Here is a 24967-nt window from a genome sequence, read left to right as displayed (position 1 = left end):
ACAAAATTAAGGTTGGTTTAGTTTGTATAAATATAATTAAATTTAATAGGTTGTGGATTAAGATTACCCACAAAAAACGTTAGCTGAGAAGACGTCAAAGAAACAAAGTAATTGGCGTGCTTGACTTGTTAGTCACGGTCTGTCTCTTGTGCGTTACGTTCAAATTTGTATTTTGAAGGTCTCCTTTTGAATGATACTAGAAATAGATTCCTTTACATGTGTGTTGAAATTTATATTGGTTTTGATATCCTTAATATTACATGAGCATAAAGCAAAACATCAATGAAATTTTAGAGATTATCTACTGTTTCCTGAATATAAAATATGAAATAATCAGTATAAAAACTTAGGTATAGTAAAGTATGAAACTAATTCAAAACGATTAGTTAATTCTTTTAAGAAAATTAGTTATTTTATGGATAATTAATTTAGAAAGAAGATATAGTGTGCGCGCACAAACAGGCTAAAAATGAAACACCATATATTACAATGAAGATCAAATTGAGAAAGCATGCAGGCCATTGGGGGGGGGGGGGAATAAAAAGCTAAGATGTGCATACTTGTTGAGTCTAAACGCAAAAATAGAAAAAAGAAAAAATTGGTTAGACTCTTAATTTGAAAATTTAAATTAATTAACACTCATTCAATATGTCAAAAAAAAAAACACAGAAATTCGGTAGATGACCATAAATTCAACATTACATTATTTGACTTGATGGTATGAAAGTGCTAAATATAAAATATTTTTTTAGTTAATTAAAGCAAAACCTGAAAGAAATTTTAGAGATTATCTACTTTTTCCTAAATATAAAATATGAAATAATCAATATAAAAATTATCTAGTCAAGCATGAAATAATCATTGTTAGGAGATCTTAAAACTATGCTTTTTAAAAAAAAAAAAAATCAATATCATTTATGTCGTGATAACCACTTTTGAAAGGAGAAAGATGCGAACAAATAAAGATAAAATTATCTTCAAAGGCCAAAAATAGGATAAAGATCAAATTAAAGAAGCATGCCATCAATTACTTTTTAAAAAAATAAAAAACAAAGGTGTGCATACTTGCCGAGTTTAAAACGCAGAAAATTGCATACTAGGGTCTACTTTCCCATGCAATGCACAGCGCAGCGAGTATTATATATTTGGCTTATGTGATGGTAATTTTATGACGCTTGTCTCTAGAATTTAATGTGTGACATTTTGGACGAAAAATATAATCTCTATTGCAAAATGAATGGTGATAATTGATTTGTGTTGTCATACATTGATTCTCTATTAAATATGTAATAATTGATAATTAAATAATGAATATTGTGTCAAAATTATTAAATATGAAATAGTAAAGTTATTGTACCATCAAAAATTAAAACCATACATTATTTTCAAGATCATTCTGTGTATCATGTTACTTGGGGATTTCCGAACATTAAATACATTATTACTAATTTTGCCCTTGATTAATTTTCTATTCTTTCTTCTTAGATCTTTTTCTCATGCTGCATACTCTTTCATCTTGTATCTCATTATCATTATTTTTCTCTAATTTGCTCCCTTATTAAGTAAGAAAATACTTGAAAAAAATGGTTCAATGTTTTTCATATTTATTGCTTTTAACTAATTTTAACTATATTTTTAAACCACATAATTTAGTTAAAAGGATCTTATAAAAAGGATCAGGAGTAGTCCTTTTGGGAATTAATTGTTGGCTATTTAATTGACTTCTTTTAATACAATACTAAAATCTTACTCAACAAAACATCAAGCCAGTACAAATACTATCCTCCTTCATCTAGATACCCCCAAGGAAAGGTGGAGATTGATCAAGGAAACAGAACTTAGCTTCCATGTCATGGGATTAATCGAATACAACATTATTATTTGTAAATCAAAATGTTGATTGAGAATGTGTATTATTGTTGGTTACCCAACATGGCAATCAAAATAAAATCAAGTGGGCTTAGGTCATAAGAAATTCTTAGATAAGAGTTCTCTCTTTCAGGCTTTGGATTTGGCTTCTTTCATGTACCCATTCCATCCAATTCCTCTCCCCTACCCATCTCCACCATTAAATTGACATTTGAGTGGTTCATCAGATAAAATAAATTTTAAAATTATTTTTTAAATATTTATATTGCAGTTTTAAACTGTTATTACCAAAGTGTAGCAGTTTTGGATTTATTTATTTATTTAATACTTTGACATTTTTTTGGTGCAAGTAATTTGACATTTTACTAGTTTTCTTAAAAAGCGTTAAATTTGGGCCCCTCAAATTCCAAGCTTTTCCTTATATGTGTCAGGTCTCGAAGGAACATGAAAAATGACGTGATTTTTTCATAATGGAATTATTTTATACAACGTTTCGATTATTTCTGAGTATCCTTACACGACTTCTGAGTTTGCGAAATAAATCCAAACCATGACACAGACTGCGGATTCCCAAGAGAAACATTTGTCCTTAAACAAGGACTTATAAATAATTGGTACAAAGTCTTGCTTCTCCGATGATATTACAAGGCTTCCGTTCTGATATTCTGGTTCCTCGGTATTCATCAATAGTAAGATATTGCAGATCCAACAATTTCTTCAGTTCTGCGATGTAGCGGCTTTAGTTGCCTTGGAATTGAATTCTTTTCTTGTTCTCCTCTAGTTGATTTCAGGTCTTCAGTAGTTGCTTTTAATCTTGTAAGGAAATAACATTGTGGGCCTTGTACCAACTTTTTAAAAATAATCTTGTCACTCATCTTGAAATGACTTAAAAAGTAGCATTTTAATCGTGATTTATGAAATATGAGATAAGTATGTGAGGGGAGTTTTGTTTTGATTTAAATGAAAGGACTTATAAGCACTTATCAATATCAAGTACAGACAAGCATCAATTATTTGGGAACTAATTAATTAAAGACATTTATGGAAAGCCTTGCCAATTAGATATTTCCCAAATGTACAAAAAATTTGAGTTGAGGAATAGATTTTGATTGGAAACACAAATGCAGTAGAGATGTCAACATATCATGATCAAATTTCAGATCAGATGTGGTTGAATCATCACATGCTAACGATTAGATGTTATTTCATATAATTAGAAGCCATTTTTGAGACTTTGTTCAAAACAATATCCATTTAAACGTTATTTTTGTTTGTAGAAAATCATTTTTGATGTTATTTATTAGTCATATATTCTATGTGATTTATTATTAAATTATTTTAATTATATAATAAGATAATTAAAAAATAACGCCAATGACAAATATATAAAATATGTGAATCAAAAAATGTTTTTTAAAATTTTTTTGGGTTCTCTAAGTTATTTCAGAAACAATTATTTCATGCTGACAAAAAAGAACCATTATTTCAGACAATATGTATATTTTTCTAGTTCTCAGATATAAACTTTTAGAACGATAATCCAAACTTTTTTTTTTTGAGTACTTATTTTGAAAAACAATTTTATAAATCTATTCTAAGTAAAAAGACCAAAAATAGAATGAAAAAGGTCTAAAATTAATTTGCTTATGAGTCTTTCCCACAATCAAATAGCATCAAAGGCAATAATTTGGGGCAGAATGGGGTAACTTATTTTTTTAAAAAAAATTATAAATTTTTTTATTTCAATAATTATTTAATTAAAAATAAATTTAGAAATTAAAAAAATACTAAATGATACTAATTGTGTATAATTATATATTACCTCCTGTTCTTAATATAAAAACATGTTTGACATTTAACTTGATCCTAAATATAATATTCCAATCTATTTTATCTATCATATTTATCTATTTTTTCTTAAGTAATTATTGTAGTAGTTGAACATGTTAAATATTTTATTAAATGATAATTCTAACTAAGACACATGATTAGCAAAAATATTTTAGATTCCATGTTTGGTCCTAAGTTTTTTTTTTTTTTTGGGTGCCTTCCCCTTCCCTAGGCTTCAAATGTTATCTGTTCCTTTTTTTTTTTTTTTGTCCTCCTCTTATATAGACACAAGTAAGAACTGCCCTACTATAAGTCAATCAAATTACATCTCATCATATCTATGATGACCCTGAAATAATGTAAGAAAAATAATAATTTTTTAATTAATATTTTAATTATTTATTCTATATTTTTAATAAAAATAATATAGTCGTTGAGTGGAGCATAAAGCACTTGCAGGTTTTTGAAACCCAGGCACTTGCAACCATATTACAACACAAGACTTGCATAGTATCGCATTTTTCTTCTCAATCTTTTGCAGTTAGCAATATGTCATATCCTACCTTCCCGAGGAAAGACCAAATACAGCGAAATAAAATAGTAAAAATACAAATAAGGCAATATATGAATTTAGAGATGGGTTGAGATAGAAGCATAATTTTGAAAAGTTATAGATAAGGAAGGATAATTTTGGAAAAATGCCCAGAATTTCAGAAAATTCCCAGGATTTGTGCAAAATAGAGAATAATGTCTTGAATCATATTTGAGGCTAAGAAGAGGTGAGATGAGAAAATTACCTCAGAAAGAAATTTTACTCAGTTTCTAAAATTTTCGTTAATTAAGGGATAATTGGTCAATTTAATTATGAAAAATACTAGTAGGCCTCAAATGATTAGACAACAATGAGGGAAAAATTATTTTATGATTAATGTGAAATTATAATACAGTTTTCATGCTCAAGAAATGTCGATGTCTATCATTGTGGATAATGTTGATGATATTGTTGATGGTTGTTAAGTTGTTATTTTTCTGGTAAAAATGTTTGTTAAGTTGTTCTTGAATTTTGGAAATTTTGGGATGTAAGAAAAGTAAGGGAAAACGTTGAATAAGGAAGATAAAGGGAAAACTATTAGAATGGTTGATTGTAAATGGTTGATTGTAACAAGTAGATAAGTGATCTGGTGAATTACTGTGAAAATAATGGCGTTTCTGAGACCTAAAATTGGATAGAAGCCTTATACTTGGAATTCTGGACCTTTCCTTGATTTGTCGCGATCTGTAAGTGTTGCCAAGACGAAGAATGGCGCTGCCACTGCAATGCACTTGCTATTATCGCCCCAGCGAGTTATCGCCTCGTCGCGGGGAAAATAGGGCTTGCCGCAGCGAAGGACCCTGTTTGTCGAGGCGATAGGTACAGTCTGTGCCACATGATTTTCATGTGACTGTATGATCAACATTTGACTGAGGTATGTGTGTATTATTACACGAGGATATTTTACTACTGTGTTTGTGGTATGAACCGGACGCTAATATTCTGTATGTCATAATAATTGGCAAGGAATGAGAATCTGTACCCTGGTGAAACTATTTTGAAACTAAATATGATGTTCTTGTGCTTCAATATAAACTGCAAGAATGGGGAGGCATTGTGATGTGAATATATGATATGTTCACGCTGTTCGCCTACATATAGTACACTATGGTTAAAAGAGCTTTTTAAATTAACTGCATACAAATCAAGATTCACAAATATTTCACAACTATTGGACCTTGGGCATTTTGAAACCCAGAATATCACATTTAATCATAAGCCCATAACACCTCATTCTTGAATAATGCTTTCATGAATGTTCCAAATCAATAGTCATCAAGTACCTCAAAAGTCATTATGGATCCGTAAGTTTCAAATACATGCAAATACCTAGAGCCTTCCAGTCTACTAATAGCACAGAATCCTGCAATAGTTAATCAAAAGTATAAAGTCAATACAACCAATCTCAAAAATCCAATAATTACCATAAGTCTAACCCCCTGCTTAGACTAGCAATCCAATAATTAATTTGCACAGTCAATACACAAGTTGTTAAATTGATTAATTAATTGAGCAATATATATTAGTTAAAGTTTATAATTCTATGCTAAAATCTCAAATCTCTCATAACCCATAATTAAGTTTTTTTAGCGCTAAATCATAATTTCCGAAAAAATCTAAATTTCTCATTTAATTCTTCCATTAACGTCCAAGTTATTTATTTTAATAAAAGAATTTTTTCAAAACTCTCAAATATGAAATTATTGTATTTAAAATTCTAAAATCTCATTTCAAGTTTAAACTTCACCTTAAGACTAAACCATTAAAAATTCAATAATACATCAGATATGCATAAATAGATAATTTAATCAAAAGTTTCTTAGTACAAATATCATATTTGTCACAAATAATGAGCTTTTTAGATAAAATAATTATATTAAAATCTCAAGATAGCCAATAAATAAAACTAAACTGATAGAAATGATATAATAAAATAGCTCTATAGTACTATGGTCATCTACAATTAAAACTCAACACCTGCTTCAAATTCTAAATCTAGAAATTTACTCTAATCACTGCAATAATATCATCATTAGAAAGCTCTAACTACTAGAACAACATTCATGAAAGGAAATTTGGTGAAAGGAAGTGATTTGAGTGCTTAAATGATTCGAAAAACTTCTTGCCCTGATCCCCCCGGGGGATGGAAGAACACGGCAGCACTTGAGCTCTCGGATCTCTCTCCCTTCCCCAACTATAGCAGAATGAATTGGTTGGGTTTTTGGTTTTTTTTTTTTGGGTTATATTAAAGGAAAAATTCTAAAAAATGACTGTTGAATTTTAAAATTCCAAATTAGTATTGGTTACTACACTCATAAAGAAAATGACTACACTTGAAAAGCAAAGGACGACGAATTTTGTAGTAATTCTTGATTTGAAATTTTGAAATTTAATAGTAATTCTTTTTGGAATTTTCCCTATATTAAACCCCCTACCATGTGCCCACTAAAGGGGCACGGGGCCCTTTAGTTGTGATTTTATTTTTAAAAGAAAAATTCGCTCCCCCATCTGACAGATAAAGGGGCTCGTTTTTTTTTTTTCATTTTCATTTTTTTTAAATATATATTGTTTTAATCCCTTTTTTTCAAATTGCTTCCTTTGTTTTTAATATTATCATTTCATTTTATTTCATTTTTTTAATTATTTCTATCTCTAGCTCTATTATTATTGTCATCATATAATTTCTTTTATGCACATTAATAATATTTTAGTTAAATTCTCTTTTCTTAAATAATTAGAGAACAAATCTCATTTAACAAGCATTCATTTCTTCCTAATATTATTTAAATACTAGGAATAAAAATTAGGACTTTCAACCCGGGCTTCCTATGATGTTTTGTCTGCCGGCGTATTGAGATCGACACGCAGTGGTCAGCCAATCCTCTCACCCATCCTAGCAGTGAAATGGCTGTTATAACATAAGATTGGAATCTATGGGATACGCATCCAAGCAACTATCCTGCCAAGAGGATTTTTGTGCGGGTTGAAGTATGGAGACCATCTTCGAACTAGGATGCAATGTTGGGCTATGACCCAAGGGTCATCATACAGTACCTTTCGAAAATGTTCTTTCCATCATTCTTCGCTTTTAAACTTGACAATGTAGTAATTATTAGGCAGATCCACCAACTCAAACTCATAAAAACCCTAGGTCTTAGCTAGGCAGATTTTAACAGGTAAAGATTGAATCTTTTCCTCAATATAGTTATGATCAAAGAATAATTCCAAGGCTTGCACCAATCATTATATTCTTCCTGAGAGATAGGAACAACTGGGTACGTCTTCATTAATTCGTTCTTTTCTTGCCAGAAATATTTGTATTCATATCATTTAAAAGTAACAAAATCTACGAAACACCAAAGTACAACCCAAAAAAAGTATAACCGGTATGAAAACCAGCAAAATATAGAAACAAAACACAAACACCAGAACAAAATACAAGCACAAAGGACATTCTTCAGCTGAACAAAACAAGCCAAATCCCAATACTTCAACAAACAAGAACGGCTGTAGAAGGTGGTAGTCCCAAAGACTTTCTCAACAATCGAGCCCACCTTCTTTGACGCCAATCTGCATCCACTATGGTGGCTTTAAACCACTTCCTTGAACCAAGAGAGGAAGAGTGTTGCTGAAAGCCAAAAAAGACCTCCAGGACAACAAACATAATGAGAAATCTAGACCCTGCACCATTTTGCCTAAGAGCGCCAACAATTAAACAGAACACTTTTTTCATAACTAGAGAAATAAGAAGACAATCCCATCCTCCATTTGGAACCCATCTCAAATCATCCTGCTTCTTTAAAACAACTTGACCAGAGTTTGCAAAAGATCTTAAGATCATTACATTTTGAGAATCTTCATTAATATAACAGCACACTCCTGGAGTTAATAAACGTATTAGCGATAGAGGTAGATTCGACCAAACCTTACATCGTTTAGCATCATGAAATCAGAAAAACAGAGTTTCGATGTTGATTTTATTACAGCAGAGGTTGCTTTGAAAATTTTCTTCTATCAGCGAGACCTTAGCTTCCATAGGCATAGTCAGATCATTCTCATTTTTCATCAATCTCTACACTATGATCCATGGTTCCCTTGTCCTCCGTCGCTCAAACGTTCATTCTGCTAGGGATATGTCTTCAATTGACTTAGCTCTACCTTGGCCATCATCTTTCCTTCTTTAATTTCACAGATCTATATGCACAACACACATCACAGAATGATCTCTCCTTATATCGATCGTTATTCCCAACGGCCTAAATAAGCACAAACATCAACACACACATGTCCTCCACTCACACACGTTGACAGACATCCTCTCCCATAGCAGTTACCGGAGAGCGGCGTCGAAAAAGCCGCTCCCACTCGCGAAGAGAAACAGGCTCGCGCAAGGGTAAACCCTAGAAGAGAAAAGAAACATTCATTAATTCCTTGACTTCTTCCCCTCGCTCTGGCAATTGCTAGAATACTTCCTTATTATCATCGAATAGTTCATCTATCACCATGCACATTTCATCGTTCGCAACCCCATTGAACCCTGTCAAAGATTTCTTATAGGATAACACTTATGGTTTCTCTATCTGAACTCCATCCGGCCTTTGTTCATTCCCTTTGGCATTCCCCACACCCCCCGGTCTCTGAGGATTGTCCTGTTTCAGTTTCCTTTTCCTCTATACAATCATCCATTATTTTTTGAGGGATTTCAACTATCTTCTTCTTCTTGTTTCTGCCATTTTTCGGTGCTTGGACCTTCTGGTTAGGTGGATTTTGTCTTCTGTGTTTTCAGTGCGCATAAAGCCAGAACAATTCCCAAGAGAGAGAGGAAAAAAGACTTTCCTTTGGCTCTTCTCATTAGTATTTTCATTTCAACATGTTTTTTTGTATTTCACACCTCCATGTTTAATTGATGTTAATGCGTTCTTCATTTCTCAAGTTTGTTCCCTCTAAACTAAGCACAAGCACCTTTCTTTTAGAGACAATCCGGTTTGAGACACTATCAAGCACTAAATGTAGACATTTCTTCTAGTAAAGACTCAAACATTGGTTCATTACGTTGTGAAGAACTAGCTAGTTCTACTAGACCCAACTCCCGTTAGTTCATTTCTCAAGTTTAGAATGCTTGCATGAATGAAAAAATAACAATGAAAAAGAAGGCTAGTTACCATGATCATGGAAGGGGAGGGATCCCTTCTTCAAAAACTTGTAATTCAAATAATCTAGACTCTTTGAAACACAAAAACATTGCAAAGTATAATGTTCACATTTGCTCACCTCTTACAGAAAATAGAAAACCCTTATAGACTATACAATCTATCTCATAAGTTTATTCAACATTTAGAATTATAATCTTTTTTCTTTAAAAAATGAATCAAATACAATTTAAATAGCTAAATATAATTGTAATGAATAAAATGTAACAAAATGGAAAATAATTCAAGGCATAAAAAATGTACAAACTCCATCAATTAATATAACAAACACATAAATCGTTGCCATTTTTCATATGACATGTTTTGTAGACAAAATAAACCAACGGATAAAAGAAACAATAATTAAAACTTCCATATAAAAATTATTGAACTAGTGGTGCATCTCTAACATTTTACGTGAATATGACCTTGTCTTTCTCAATGAGACCACAACATCAGTCATCATAATTCGTGTTTCAGGTAATTCAATGCAACAATTTAATGCCAGCTCAAAAATTGATGACATAAGGGATAATATGTTGCTGATATTTGGATTCCCTTTCTGCAGCAAATTGACATCTAGAATATTGATAATTGAATGTGGCATTGATTTACTAACCCAATCTTTCAAACCAAAACCTTCAACAAACATTTCATCAGTTGGCTTCTTCCTCGTAAACATCTCCATTAGCATGATACCATAGCTATACACATCTCCTTTGAAAGAAACCACTCCATTTGATCCATACTCTATATGTCAAAAGAGAATATAAGGTTTGCTATCAAACTTTTCTTTTATATAGCTAATACAAATCTTTGATATAGGAATGAAAAATACATATCAATAATTGAATACTATAATATTTTGCATAGAATAATTAAAAAAAACAACATAGTTGAACTAAAATACTATTATTAAACTATTACCTGGTGCCATATAGCCAATTGTCGCCAATGTTTTTGTACAAGTTTCCAATTGTCCTTCACCCAATAGTTTAGCTATACCAAAATCACTAAGATGAGCCACCATATCTTCATCCAACAAAACATTGCTTGGTTTTATGTCACAGTGGACAATTGGAGTAGAAGTACCATGATGAAGATACTCTAATGCAGCTGCCACATCAACCATTATATTCAACCTTTGCAAGATATCTAAACAGTAGTTATGAGAGTACAACCATCTATCAAGGCTTCCATTTGACATGAATTCCATGATTAGAGACTTGAAATCATCGTTTGAGCAACTACTAATAATCTTAATGAGATTGCGGTGGTGTAAATTGGACATGGCAGCGCATTCAATATCAAAGCATCTCAATGCTTCTTCCATGTCTGTGTTAAATACTTTGACAGCAACTGTCTTTTTATTTGGAAGAATTGCTTTGTATACTGATCCAAAACTTCCAGAGCCAAGAAGATTGCTCTCATCAAATCCACTTGTTCCCTGTAGAAGCTCATAATAGGATATCCTAGTTGGTGCAGCCAAATTGGTTAAATCCTTTTTGGTTGAATAGTTAGCATTATCTCTACTATGCTTTAGAAAGACAATGCCTGTAACAACCAAAATGACAACCATGACAGGCACTAAGCATTTTACAACCAGCATCACTTTATTTGATTTGTGCTTGTTTCCTCTCCTACATGGTTTTACTTGTAGTTGAGGTTCTCCACAAAGATCTTTATTCATCATAAAAGATTTAGCAATAAAATTTTGAAAAGGACCACCACTTGGAATTTCTCCATCCAAAAGATTGTAGGAAAGATTAATAGATTTAAGATAGAGAAGTGACTCTAAGGACTTTGGAATCATACCAGACAAATAATTATGAGAAAGATCTATTGACTCAATACTTATCATGCCACTTAGCGATCCAGGTATATGCCCATGTAATTTGTTGTGACCCAAGGATAGGTTTTGCAAAGTTATCAACCCACCCATAGCTGTAGGGATGCTTCCTGAAATTTGGTTTCTTGACAAATTCAATAGTGTAATTGCTCTCAAGTTTGATACCTTTGATGAAATTGCTCCATTCAGTGCATTGGAAGATATATCTAAAACCAAAATATCTTTGAGATTCCAAAGAGAAGAGGGTATATGAGAAATCAATTTGTTAAAGCTAAAATTCAACTTCCGCAGAGAAGTATTATCAAGACATCCCGGAATTGCTCCCAAAAACATGTTGTTGGCAAGATTCAACTCACTCAAAAGATTAAGATGGCAAAGTTCTTTTATAATGAACCCTTGCAATCTGTTGTTACTTAGACTTAACCATTGAAGGTTATGTAATCTATTAATTGTGTTTGGAATCAACCCTATCAAATGATTCTCATCCAAATCTACTTTTATCAAGTTTGTTAAGTGTTCGACTGCAATGGGTATAGCTCCGCTAAATTTATTGGATGACAAATCTAACTTAATGAGCTTAGAAGCATTTGATATGCTGTTTGAAATTTGTCCAGTTAACTCATTCCCATTCAATCGTAACTCTTGTAGGTTGGGAAGACCTAATCCTAAATATGATGGGAGAAGGCCGAAGAGGAAATTATCTCCCAGGGCTAATAATGCCAATGTTGAAATGTTGAATATATTGGAAGGAATATGTCCAGTCAAACAGTTTGTTCCCAAATCTAAGATTTCAAGATTAACAAGATTGCCTATATCCTTGGGTATATAACCTACAAACAAAAAATTGAATGGACTTGTTAAAAAACCAAAATAGGTAATAGTGTTTGCAGATAATGTACATGTATACTATAACATTGAAAACTGCACTTCTCTTACTTATTCCAAAAAACTTAATATTTATCCATGTTCAATAGATTAAATGGAATAGGCCCTTTCAATTGATTTAGGGTCAAGTCTAACACATTAATTTTATCAATATTGCCTACGTTTTTGGGTACAAAACGGGGACATTAAAAAATTGATGGAAATGACGACTTTTGTAAAGCTTAGATAAGAATAAATACAGATAAATTTATTTTATTATTTCTGAAGTCTTTGTAAAATTTTAAAAGTAGAGAAATTATAGAAAAATAATAAATTACTAGAGATGCCACGGTTATAGATTTTTTTTTTTTAAATTAAAGTTCTTATGTTGTAATTATTGAATAATAATTTAGTAGGAAATTAATAAATTTATGAAATAGAAAAGAAAAAATTGACAAAATTGACAAAAGAAAATTAAATGTTATTTTGGGATTGAATGAATGAAATGCCCAAAAACAATATCTCCTTTTAGTTTTACTCTGCTAGAAAATTAATGGAAATGACGACTTTTATAAAGCTTAGATAAGAATAAATACAGATAAATTTATTTTTATTATTTCTTAGGTCCGTTTAAAATTTTAAAAATAGAGAAATTATAGGAAAATCATAAATTACTAGAGATGCCATGGTTATAGAATATTTTGTAAAATTAAAGTTTTTATGTTGGAATTATTAAATCATAATTTAGTAGGAAATTAATAAATCTGCGAAATAGAAAAGAAACAATTGAAAAAATTGATAAAAGAAAATTAAATGTTATTTTGGGATTGCATGAATGAATGAAATGCCCAAAAACAATATCTCCTTTTAGTTTTACTCTACTAGAGAAAATGATCTAAACGGTAAAAGGAAAAAGAAAATCATAGACTACCATCAATTGATATTTTGATCTTTGATATTTTGAGATTGTAAATTAGTAGCTATATTTAAGCCCCCGCTAAGAATATGTGCAATATTAATGAAATGATGAAAAGAAAAATCTTGTTTTAAATTTATTCTATTAGAGAAAATGATAAAAAAAAAACAAAGAAAATAACAAAAATAAGATATAATAATCTCATGATATAATAAATTTATTCTATTAGTAGCTATAATTACTGCTTGTAAAAAGACTGAATGGATTTGTAAAAAGACAAATAAAACAGGTTACATTATATGCATATACTATAGCATATAAAACTACACGTGTCTTACAGATATTAAAAAGGGAGAAAGAAAATTCCTTATAAATATTTCGCGCATTGCCAATAAATCATGTGTTGCAAATAGCATTAAACTATTCGGCAATTTATCCCTCCAGGAAATTATTATGTGAAAAACTTTAATTTGAAAAGCTTTATTGGCAATAGGCAATATGTTTAACAATAATTCCAAAAGTTGCGTTAAATATGCTAAAAGGAATTTCAAGTAATACTCATTTCAACCATATGTGTAAAATGTACGAAGAAAAAAATTTAGACATGAAAATATCAAGAAAATCATAAATTACACTTAAGGTGAAATGACTAGTATTTCTTCTGAAAAATAAAAGTTTTACACTGTAATTATGAAATAATTATTTAATTTGAAATTAATGAATTTCAAAAAGAAAAAATTCAAAAAGAAGCATAAGAGTTAAAAAAAAGGAACTCTGCAATAGAGAAAATTATAAAATTAAAGCTGTTAGGAAACAGATAAAATCTTTTTTAAAAAAAAGTACTAGCATATAATAAGTATGTATGTTGAATTTAAATTTGGTTGAACAAGCATTTTATGAGTTGCATTTATAGAATAATTTGTAATCCATTTTTTATACAAATCTAAATAATTTTTGTTTATTGTACATTTTTAATTACTACATGTAATTTTTTAAAATGTTATAATTTTAATTTCAATTAAAAAATTTTGAATTGTTACAATATGTATATATATAATAAATAAGTAAAACCATCTCCAAACTTATCTGTATTTTAATATTATTTAAATATTAAGATGAAAGAAAAGAAATTAAAGTAATTAAGAGACAGAAAAAATCTTGGGAAAAAGGTATTGTATGGTCTGAAGTTTTGTCATCAAATAGTATATGTGAGGACTTCGTTTTGTTTTTCTGTTACAAATTTCACAGCATCCATCTGTTCATGATTCGGATATATACATATTTAAATCATTTTTTGTTTATTGAAAATTTTTAATTCTAATTAAATGATAGAATTGTTTCCATGCATATGGATACGTGCACGTGCATATAAATATGAAGATTTAATTGAAACTAGAGATTTCTTCCCCATGCAATGCACAGATTAAAATATGTGATTAAATTTTAAATGCTAATAAATTGTATTATCTAGGACAGCTCAAAATTATATTCACTTTTTATAGAAGTGTAATTTTTTTTATTCATTCAAATGAGATTTAAATTAGAGATTCAAAAATTAAAAAAACCATATAAAAATTTAAAATTATTTATTTATTTCTCTATTTAAGCCCCCAATTAACTTACTATTTAATTATGATGTTTTCCATTTAATTCAATATATTCAAATTCTAATTAAGATATCATTCAAACTCAAAATTAATTATTAATTCCTTCATTTGACCCTCAAATTGAAATCCCATTTAATAATGATACTCCTCATTTAATTCAATATACATAAATCCCAATCAAAATATTATTCACATCTCATCAATCAAATATATTCGTATGTCTTGATGTTATACCTGACCCATTTTTAAAACGAACCAAGTATTACAAGTTTTCAAGAATATAATTGATTGATGATGATGGTTGATTGATGAAGATTTGGAGTTTTGCTTAATTGAAATGAAGATTTATATTTAATGTGTGACACACGCTCCAAATTTGTGTTTACTTTAACATCAAACTTACCCTGTTATACAAAAACCATCAAATATTATTAACAATGGTATGTTTATGAATAATTCTAAAACGTACGTTAAACATATTGAAAAAAGCTCAAGTAATATTCATTTCAACCGAAAAGAGTAAAATATGCAAAGAAAATTTTTGTTATTTAGTTAAGTTTTTGTAAAAAATTTTGAAACAGGAAAAATTAAGAAAATCATTAATTAAACTTCCTGCAAAATGACTTGCATATTTTTTTAAAAAATAAAAATTTTTATAACGTAATTTTTGAATAAATATTTAATTTCAAATTAATGAATTTGAAAAATAAAAAAAATATAAAACAGAAGTTAAACAGATAAAGAATTTACAACAGATAAAGAATTTACTTTTACTCTAGAATAAAAGGAGAGAACATGTTGATTTTGGGCGCACAAACATGTATGCACGTATGCATGTTGCATAGCTTCTCCATTCTGTTGATTATTTTTTTGTATTTTTCTAATTTAATATTTAATAATTATTCAAAAATTATTATATGAGAAAATTTTACTGTAAAAACTTTATTTAATTTCATATATAATTGACCATGGAACAGTTTCTCTTTAAATCCAACTAAATTCAAATGATGAGATTTATTTACTTGACTGACTATTAAAAACATATTGTGTTTTCGTTCTTTAGTTTGAGTTTAAATTTGGCTGAACAATCGTTTTTGGAACTGAATTTAGTTTTTGTTTTAATTTTTAGGGATAATTAATCTTTTAGTCCTTATAGTTTTAACTCATTTGTAACTCAATCTTTATACTTTAACTCAATGTAACTCAGTCCTCATAGTTTTGATTCGATTGTAACTCATCCCTGAAATTTGATTCGCTGTTTAACCATTTTATAATTTAGTCCCTCTTTTTATTAGATATATAATTTCATTTTTTGAAAAACAAAAGGGTTAAATTATAAAGTGAGTAAAACTATGGAGACCGAGTTATGGAGAATCACAAAGATTGAGTTACAACTAAGTTAAAACTATAGGAATTGAGTTACACCAAGTCAAAGTATAATGACTGAGTTATAAATTGGTCAAAACTATAAGGACCAAAAGATTAATTTTTCCGAAGTTTTATAATTTAATTTTTATTTATTTTTTATACATATCGAAATATATGTTTGTTTACTGTCCATTGTTTTAATTGCTACGTTATAATTTAATTTTTTTAAAATATTAAATATAAATCTTCATTTCAATTAAACAATATATAATTGTTGCAATTTATACGTATAATAAATAAGAAAAACAACACCAAACTTGTATTCATTTTAATATTATTTTAATAGTAGTATTAAGAGGAGGGAAAAAATAAAATTAAAGCAAGTAAGAGACAGGTGAAACCTTGAAAGGAAAAAAAGTATTGGCATGACACATTATGGGGGCCATTATGTATGGTTTAAAGTTTTGTCATTGAATAGTATACGTTAGGATTTCGTTTTTTCATGAGTTCCATCTCTTACATGAACAAATGATGAAGTTGGCAAAAAAATGATGGAAAACAAAGTCTTATTTTAAAGAAAAATATTGAAAAGAAAATAAACACACAAATGCATACCTGTGAATGAGTTAATATCCAAATATAACCCTTCCAAAGATGTGCAGTTACTTATTGACTGTGGAATGCTTCCCTCTAATTGATTATCATTAACGTCAAAGACTTCAAGTGAAGGGAGATGATGACACATTTCTTTTGGCAAGTTACCCTCTAAATCACTGTCGCTAAGGTCAACAATTCTCAAAGAAGACATGTTCCAAAGAAATGGAGGAATTTCACCTATAAATGAACACAATATTTGTTAACTACTTGGTAGTAAGCATGTTCCTAATAAATTCACACCTACACAAGCATATAAATAATACATGGAATTTTGGTCACTAATAGAAAATAATTTAGTTTTTGTTGGTAATTAATAGAAAATAATTTATTTTTCGTTGGACGGTAATTTAATAGGGACTCTTTCCAACATCAATGACCAATTGGAGATTAAAGGGCTGAAATTTTAGTTTTGCTTTAAGGAATTAAAATAGTTTTAGTTACACATTTTGAAGATAAAGCATAAAATTAAGGATGGAATTTAGGAAAAAATTGGGAGGTATCCTGAAGATTACTATGCCACAACAAGCATTTATAGCCCACAAAGTTTCCCAAAAAATAATCCAAAATTATCTTATTTCTCTTTTTACAAATTTTTGCTATGAACACAAACTTTTTGACGCGGTCGTTTAAAAGGAATTGAAAAAAAAAAAAGAAGCAAAATATTATTTGCAAATCATTTTTCATTCGAGAGGTCAAAAAAAAAAAAAACACACACACACACACACATGGTCTAAGATAATCATATAATTAAAATACTCACCTTGCAAATTGTTCTCGCCAAGATAAAGGACTTGGAGGTTTCTCAAATTTCCAATCTCACCTGGGATGATTCCTAGACAAAGTATATATGAAGCCATTTTATTGATCATAGTATATAAATGATGTGGTGGATTAAGAGTAAAATTAAAAACAATTGTTTTTCACATTTTAAATGTCAAGTGGTCCCATCAGTTCATGATCTGGTCTTTTCTTTATTTTGGCATCACAATAACAAGCTTGATATAAGCCACATTCTATGAATAAACAGCATGAATGAATGAAAATATCAGAAAAGGGAAAAAAGAAGAAGAAAATCATTGTTATTTTGTGATTGTAATCACTACCTATATCTAAGCCTCCACCATGAATATGTACGACATTAATTAAACGAAAAAAAGGATAAAATCTCATTCTAAATTTATTTTATTATAGAATAATAGTAAAAAAGAAGGAAAGAATAAAAATAGGAAATAATAATATCAATGCCTATAAAGAGGTTGGCATTTAATTAAATAGAAAAATAAAACAATGCATAACATTTGTATAATATGCATATAGTACATATATAATATAAAACTGATAGGACCTAACATTTTTATAATTGAACGAACTTTAAAAAGAAAATAAGGCAGATAATATTGTTTGCATATAATGTACATAAATAAAAAAGAAACTTCATGTACCAACAAGCTATTGATTGAGACTGTAAGTGGTCTCATCCTTGTAAGCAGGAAAATACAAGTTTAAATCTTGAGAAAATCTTGAGAAAAGTATTTGTTGGGCGGGCTTTAAACTTAATGCTCCTAACCCAACAGAGATTAGTCTTAAGCCCAAAGTAATTTAAGGATATTCTAACTTATAACAAAATGAAAAAAAAAAAAACAAACAAAAAGAAAGAAACTTCACGCGTCTTGCGTACTAATTTCAAAGACTTGAACATTTGTGTTTTACTGATTAAACCATGCATAAATATTAAAAAGGTAGAAAGCAAGTTTCCCCTAACCATCAAATTTCTTACCTTTTAACTAATCATATATGGTATAAACCATTAGATTACTTTTTCAGCACTTTATCTCTGCGCGAAGGAAATTTTTTTGGGTGCAGTTTTAGTAAGAGATCATTAAGTATACGTTGCTGAACAAAAATGTTCTACATAATGTTTAATGAGTCCACATTTTTTCATGTAATCCCCCATGCTTTCTCCCTCATGTTGATTTTTCATACTTCTTTTAAATTTCAAATTAAAATAATTCTGAAGAAATTATTAGTGGAAAGTTAAAGCTTTATTTAATTTTATAAAGAATTGAACGTACTGAATAGTTCCACTTCAACATGAATGACTTGAGATAATACAATTTAATTATTTATCAGGCTATTTCGAACATCTCGTATTCTCATTTATTTTCTTGAGCTTTTTTTAAACTAGTTTGAGCTCAAATATAGTTGAACTAGTGTTTATTGAATTATTGCATTTAAATTTTTAAATTGAATTCTTTATAATTATTCACAATTGATATTTTACACTTGGTTTATTTAAATAAATTTCTTGTTTATTGTAATAAATAAGAAAAACACAACTGCAAACTTTTCTGTTTTTATTATTAAACTTATCTTTCCATGCAAAAATTTTCTATTATTACTAACTCTGGTGCGTCTAAAATAAGTCCAGAACTTGCCCTAAATATTAAAAAAAGAATTTCAAGTAATACTCATATCAATTCAGAAGAGTAAAATACAAAAAAAAATTATTATTTTAATTAATTTTAACTATTTTAAAAAAATTTAAAATAAAAAATTATGAAAATCATAGATTACACTTGAGGTGACATGATTAGTATGTTGGATAACTATTTAACTTTTTTGGTTGGTAAAAATCATTTAATTTGAAATTAATGAATTTGAAAAATAAAAAATTACATGAGTTAGCGAATTTACAAATTTTATCACGTTGTTTTATTTCTTTATCATCTTAGCTTTTGTCTATTAATTGGATCAAAGCTAAATATTTCTTTAGATCATTGATAATGGAAATTGTTTGGGAAATCGCCACTGAAAATTTGTTCTTTGAAAGTTATAAAACCTTCAAGTGCTTTATATTCCTATTTCTGGTGGAACGGTACCTTCAATGATATTAGATTTCCAATCCAAAGTTCAATTATGAGAATCTATTTTTTTTTTTTTAAAAAGGTTCAATTATGAGAATGCAGAAAGAAAGAACAGAAGCCTGTATTTCTTCAAACTTCAATATCAAGTCACCAATTTGATAACATGGATATTTCTTATACGAACGGTGAGTATATTTTTTTTTTTCATTTATAGTATTTTTATTTGTAATAAGTAATACACATAAAAAATTATTTTTTAAATACAATCATTTTTTTTAAAGAAATAATGACTAATTAATTAATAATAAAACTAAAATATAATTTAGATGGCCCAAATCAAAACTGAAATGCTCCAGATCCGTGGGTTGTAAGCTTTCATCATTTTGGAAAAAAAAAATTCTTCTAGACATTCTAAATGACATAATAGCAGTATTCTTTATTATTCACATGCTAGCCCTTATGAAATTTTGAGAACAGATATTCTCTCTACTTCAGTTCTAATTCGTGATTTATTGAAAAGAATATCAACGACTACATTTTTGAAAACAAAATAAAAAACTAATAACAATTTGTTTGTTAACATTATAAATAGTTTTAATTTCGTCCCTTAGCTTTAAAATGTATATCTCTAATCCTTTAAACCTAAAATTATTAACAAAAAATGATAATATTGAGATTTTAAATGTTGATAAAACATTTTCAAATGCTAACATATAAAGTTTAATTTTCAAAACAACTCTAATTGCTATAAGACATCATCATTTAAGCCTAACGATTTTAAAGTTAAAGGACAAAAAAAATATTTTTTAAAAGTTGAGCAACCAAATTAAAATATTGCATAAATTTAAAAAACTAAATGTATATTTTAGCTGAGAAAAGATTGATGTACCGTTCGTATGTTGATTGTATTATCAATTCATAATACTAGTAAGTACTAGTTTTTCTTTTCTTTTCATGATATATTTTTTTACATGTCAGAAGTTAATATGTACATGAATTAAATTTAAAGATTTGAAAATATTGTTTAAAACTTGCTCAATTTGAATGAGATAACATAGAACTAAAATTATTTTAAAATGACCCCAACCCTTAAATTATAATGTGTGTGTGTGTGTGTGTGTGTGTGTGATGTTGTGGCTTTTAATTGAACAAGGTATAAGTGATATGAATGAATGAGATGACAAAAAACAAAATCTCATTTTTGTTTTATTCTTACTAGAGAAAATGATCTAAAAGGAAAAATAAAAGATCATTTCGTGATTTGATCTTTTGATGCTTTGAGATTGTAAATTACTAACTATATTTTAATGAAACTAGTTTTGATACTCATCACACATGAACATTCAAATTTAATATATATGGCAGAGAATTATTTTTTTATTTTTTTTTAAAATGTGTTCTTTTAATAGGTAGATAATCCAAATAAATGCAATATTTTAACTGTAACTTTTTTAAACATAATTTTTATTTAAAAATTATTAGTTAAAAATTTTATATCTAGACCATTAAAACTGTATCTAAATAGTATAGATTTCACCGCAATGATGAATATCATGGTGCTCATCACTATGATGAGCACTGAGCTAGTTCCACATTTAAACCCCCACTACGGATGTGTATATGTACAATATTAATGAAATGATGGAAATAAAATCTCATTTTAAATTTGATCTGTTAGAGAAAATGATTAAAAAACAAAGAAAAGAACAAAAATAAGATATAATATCCTATGCTTCCAAAGAGGTTGGCATCCAAATATAATCTATTACCAACAACTGCTTGTAAAGAGAATGAACGGACTTATGTGTATGGGGGGAAAAAATGAATGAACTTAAAAGAAGAAAAATAAAACTGGCCTTTTTATTTGCATATAATAATATACATATATACTTCAACCAAAAAAAAAAAAAACTAAGCCTGTCTTACCAATATTAGAAAGGGAAAAAGCAAATACCTTATAATCATGACATTGCATATACTACCTTCTAGCTAGTAATTGCCAATAAATCATGTGTTACGCACAACCATATAAATAATCCATGTAATTAATAGAAAATAATTTAAGTTTTGTTGGAAAGCTTAATAGTTCCATTTGTTCAAGATCTTAGCTTTATTTGTTATTTTGGGATTGTAACCACCAGCTGTATATAAGCCCTATCATATGAATTATGAACAATATGAACGAAATGATGAAAAAAGACTTTCATTTTAGAGAAAAAATATTAAAAAGAAAAGAAAACACAAAAGTAAGTGCATACCTGTAAATGAGTTTGAATCCAAATACAATTCTTTTAAAGATGAGCTGTTACTTATTGACTGTGGAATGCTTCCCTCTAATTGATTACCAGCAACACCAAAGATTTCAAGTAAAGGGAGATGATGAAACATTTTTTCTGGCAAATTACCTAGAAACATATACAAAATATTTGTTAATTAGTTGACTAGGAATTTCATGAATTCACACTTAACTATATAAATAATGAATGGAGTTGTGTTAATTAGAGGCTTAAAATTATTATAAAATAATTTAGTTTTTATTGGAATGCAATTTAAAAGCAGGGACTCTTCTAATATATGAACAATCGAACAGTAAAATTTCTTTCAAAGAAGGAATGCTAAAGATAGATTATATAATTAATTTCACCTATTTTAAATTGACAATCAAATTATTTATAGCTTTCATATAAATTATTTAATACTTACAAGGCTCTAACTTTGAATATGATAAATTCTTTATAGGAAAATTTAGTTTTCATTATTTAAGGAGTTAAAATACTTCCAGTTACACATTCTGGAGATAATATAGTATAAATAGTAAATGAATTTTTTTACCAAAGCACTGTATACTAGAATTTTCACCCTTAAAGCAATTTAGGTTAAAAATTTTGCAGGCAATGCAGAATAAGCATAAATAAAAACTAAAAAATTTGTTAAAGTGTAAAGGGCTGTATTGTAGTATCCTTTCTTCTAAAGTAGACATGTTAATGGAGTTGTGTGTGTATTACATACATACATATATATATATATATATAGACACACACATATAAGACATATATATGGGGAATATATACAAGATTCCATACACACACACACACACACACTGTTTTCAGACTATTCGGAATGTGTTATCATTTTTTCAATTATATATCCTTTGCATGCTAAAGACTTACTCATTTTTAAAAATAACACGATTATATAATTAACTAAAATTATTTAAAAAAGGCATGACCCTTAAATGATAATATATTATTTTTTATGTAAGGCATGATGTTTTTCTTTCTCCGCAGGATCAAAGAAACATTGAAACCCAACTATAAGTCCTTCTCTTCGGGCTCCCATGTTTTTCACTTTTAGATATGTGTGTAAAAATTATATATAAATAATAAATAAAATTTTTTGTTAAAGTGTAAAGTTAAGGGATGGTTAGATCCACCTTACTTGCAAAGGGGTTGTATTGTAGATATACTTTCTTTTAAAGAAGAAATGTTGATGGAGTTGTGTGTGGAATGTTTTATCTTTTTTTTTAAACTATATCTCCTTTGCATGTTAAAGACTCGCTCGTTTTTTAAAATAACGCTAACATATAACTACAATTTTTTTTTTTAAGACATGACTCTTAAAGGATAGCATATGTTATGTTTTATGTAAGGCATGAGGCTTTGCTTTCTCAGCAGGATCAATGTGTGATTCGTTGAGAAATTTAGATGATAGAATATAATGAAAACCAGTCACCGACAAGAAAATGCAGCCGAAAATATAAAACAAGAGGCTACCAAAAAAAAAAACACATTGAACCCCAACTAAGTCCTTTTCTTTGGCCTCGCATGTTTTTCAATGATTCAATATTTTATTTCAATTTTTGACATCTTTGTGAAAATTTTATATAAAAGAAAGCATACTCATTTTGGGATTGAGAGAAAGAATCAAGTTCCATGTCTTTAAAAGTAATCTAAAAACAAAATTTAAAACAATCATATAATGAAAACTCTTACCTTTCAAGTTGCGTCTGCCAAGATATAGCCACTGAAGTTTGGTCAAATTTCCAAACTCACTTGGAACGGTTCCTGGATTGAATTTGTTATCCCCGAACCTCAAGTCTGCCAATTCCTTGCATTGATGCCAAATGGAGGGCATCTCCCCTGACAAATTATTTTTATGGACAAATAATCTTTCAAGTTTCAGAAGCCCAAAACACAAATTTGTTGGCAGACTCCCACTTAAATTATTGTTGCTAAGTTCAATGTGTTGTCGCACCGAACTATTAAATATAGAGGTTGGTATAGAGCTCGAAAGCTGATTATTTGGAAGATATATCTTCTGTAGCCGTTGAAGATCACCAATCTCAGTTGGAATGGCTCCTTCCAATATCAAATGATGAGCAATGTGTCAGTATTAACTTTCATAGCATCCACCTTAAGTATCATGAGCCATAAATTGTAATAACAAGATCATCAAGTTCGGTATTGAAATAATTAATATGCATAGCAAAAATTATTATTTCGCCGCCATATAAACATTGAGAGATGATAATCAACAATTAATTTAATTTAAATACTAAAACGTAAAAGAAGGAGAGGTTAAGAGTATGCAAGAATTTTCTAAGCATGTATTTTTGTATTCATGTTTACAATATGACATTTGCCAATCCAGTGTATCATTTTATGTCAACATTTTTGTCAATTTGTTACCAGCTAAATGATTTCGTACATAGGGACAATTCAAGATCAAATCCATAGGCCCGTCATTGGCCAAGGAAAAAAAAATCCGTAGGCCAGTCAAGATTATTGGTGTAGCTGATGAAAACATGTTCAAAGCACGTTGTTAACGTAATACGAGATCCATAATAAAAAATAATCATTTTTGTTAGTATTTTTGGTGGAGTCATAAAGCATGTCCTAATTATTTTAAACTTTTAAAATCCAACTCACCTAAACATTTATTTCAGAAATAGAGAAAAAAATAATATCATCAATATAAAATGTAAAAAAAAAAAAAAAGTAAAACTACTTGGTAAGTAATGACAAACACAATTCATTCTATTCATTAGAGATCCGTGGGTTGTAAGCCTTTATTATTTTTAAAAAGCAACCCTTCTAGATATTCTAACTACTTCAGTTGTGATACCTGATTTATTGAAAAGAATATCGATAAATATTAAAAAAATGATAAAAATACAAAAATGGGGACCAACAAAAACACATTATCATTGAGGTTTATAAATGAGTTAATAGCAGTATTCTTTATATCCATGCTGGCTTTTACGAAAGTTTGAATGCATTGTGGAATAGGAGCAAATATGCTATCTACTTTCACGATTTGTTGAAAAGAATATCGATAATTACATCTCTAAAAAAAAAAAACT

General features: G+C 28.8%; 1 protein-coding gene across 1 annotated transcript; it reads right to left on the bottom strand.

The window, feature by feature from the left end:
• Nucleotides 1-4934: 4934 nt before the first annotated feature.
• LOC114729275 (probable LRR receptor-like serine/threonine-protein kinase At3g47570) lies at nt 4935-23739 on the bottom strand. Its single transcript, XM_028916259.1, has 6 exons — nt 23598-23739; nt 10408-12159; nt 9909-10230; nt 8626-8691; nt 7791-7986; nt 4935-5117 (listed from the first exon to the last, which is right to left on the bottom strand). Exons 1-6 carry the CDS (start codon nt 23737-23739, stop codon nt 4935-4937), a joined length of 2661 nt encoding a protein of 886 aa, XP_028772092.1.
• Between the last annotated feature and the right edge of the window lie 1228 nt (nt 23740-24967).

The sequence above is a fragment of the Neltuma alba genome, unplaced genomic scaffold (assembly GCF_004799145.2).
Source record: "Neltuma alba isolate B1F8T4 unplaced genomic scaffold, ASM479914v2 tig00012618_pilon, whole genome shotgun sequence".
NCBI classification, from domain to species: Eukaryota; Viridiplantae; Streptophyta; class Magnoliopsida; order Fabales; family Fabaceae; genus Neltuma; species Neltuma alba.
Note: the sequence above shows the minus strand (reverse complement) of the source record. Positions and strands in the feature narration are given on the sequence as shown.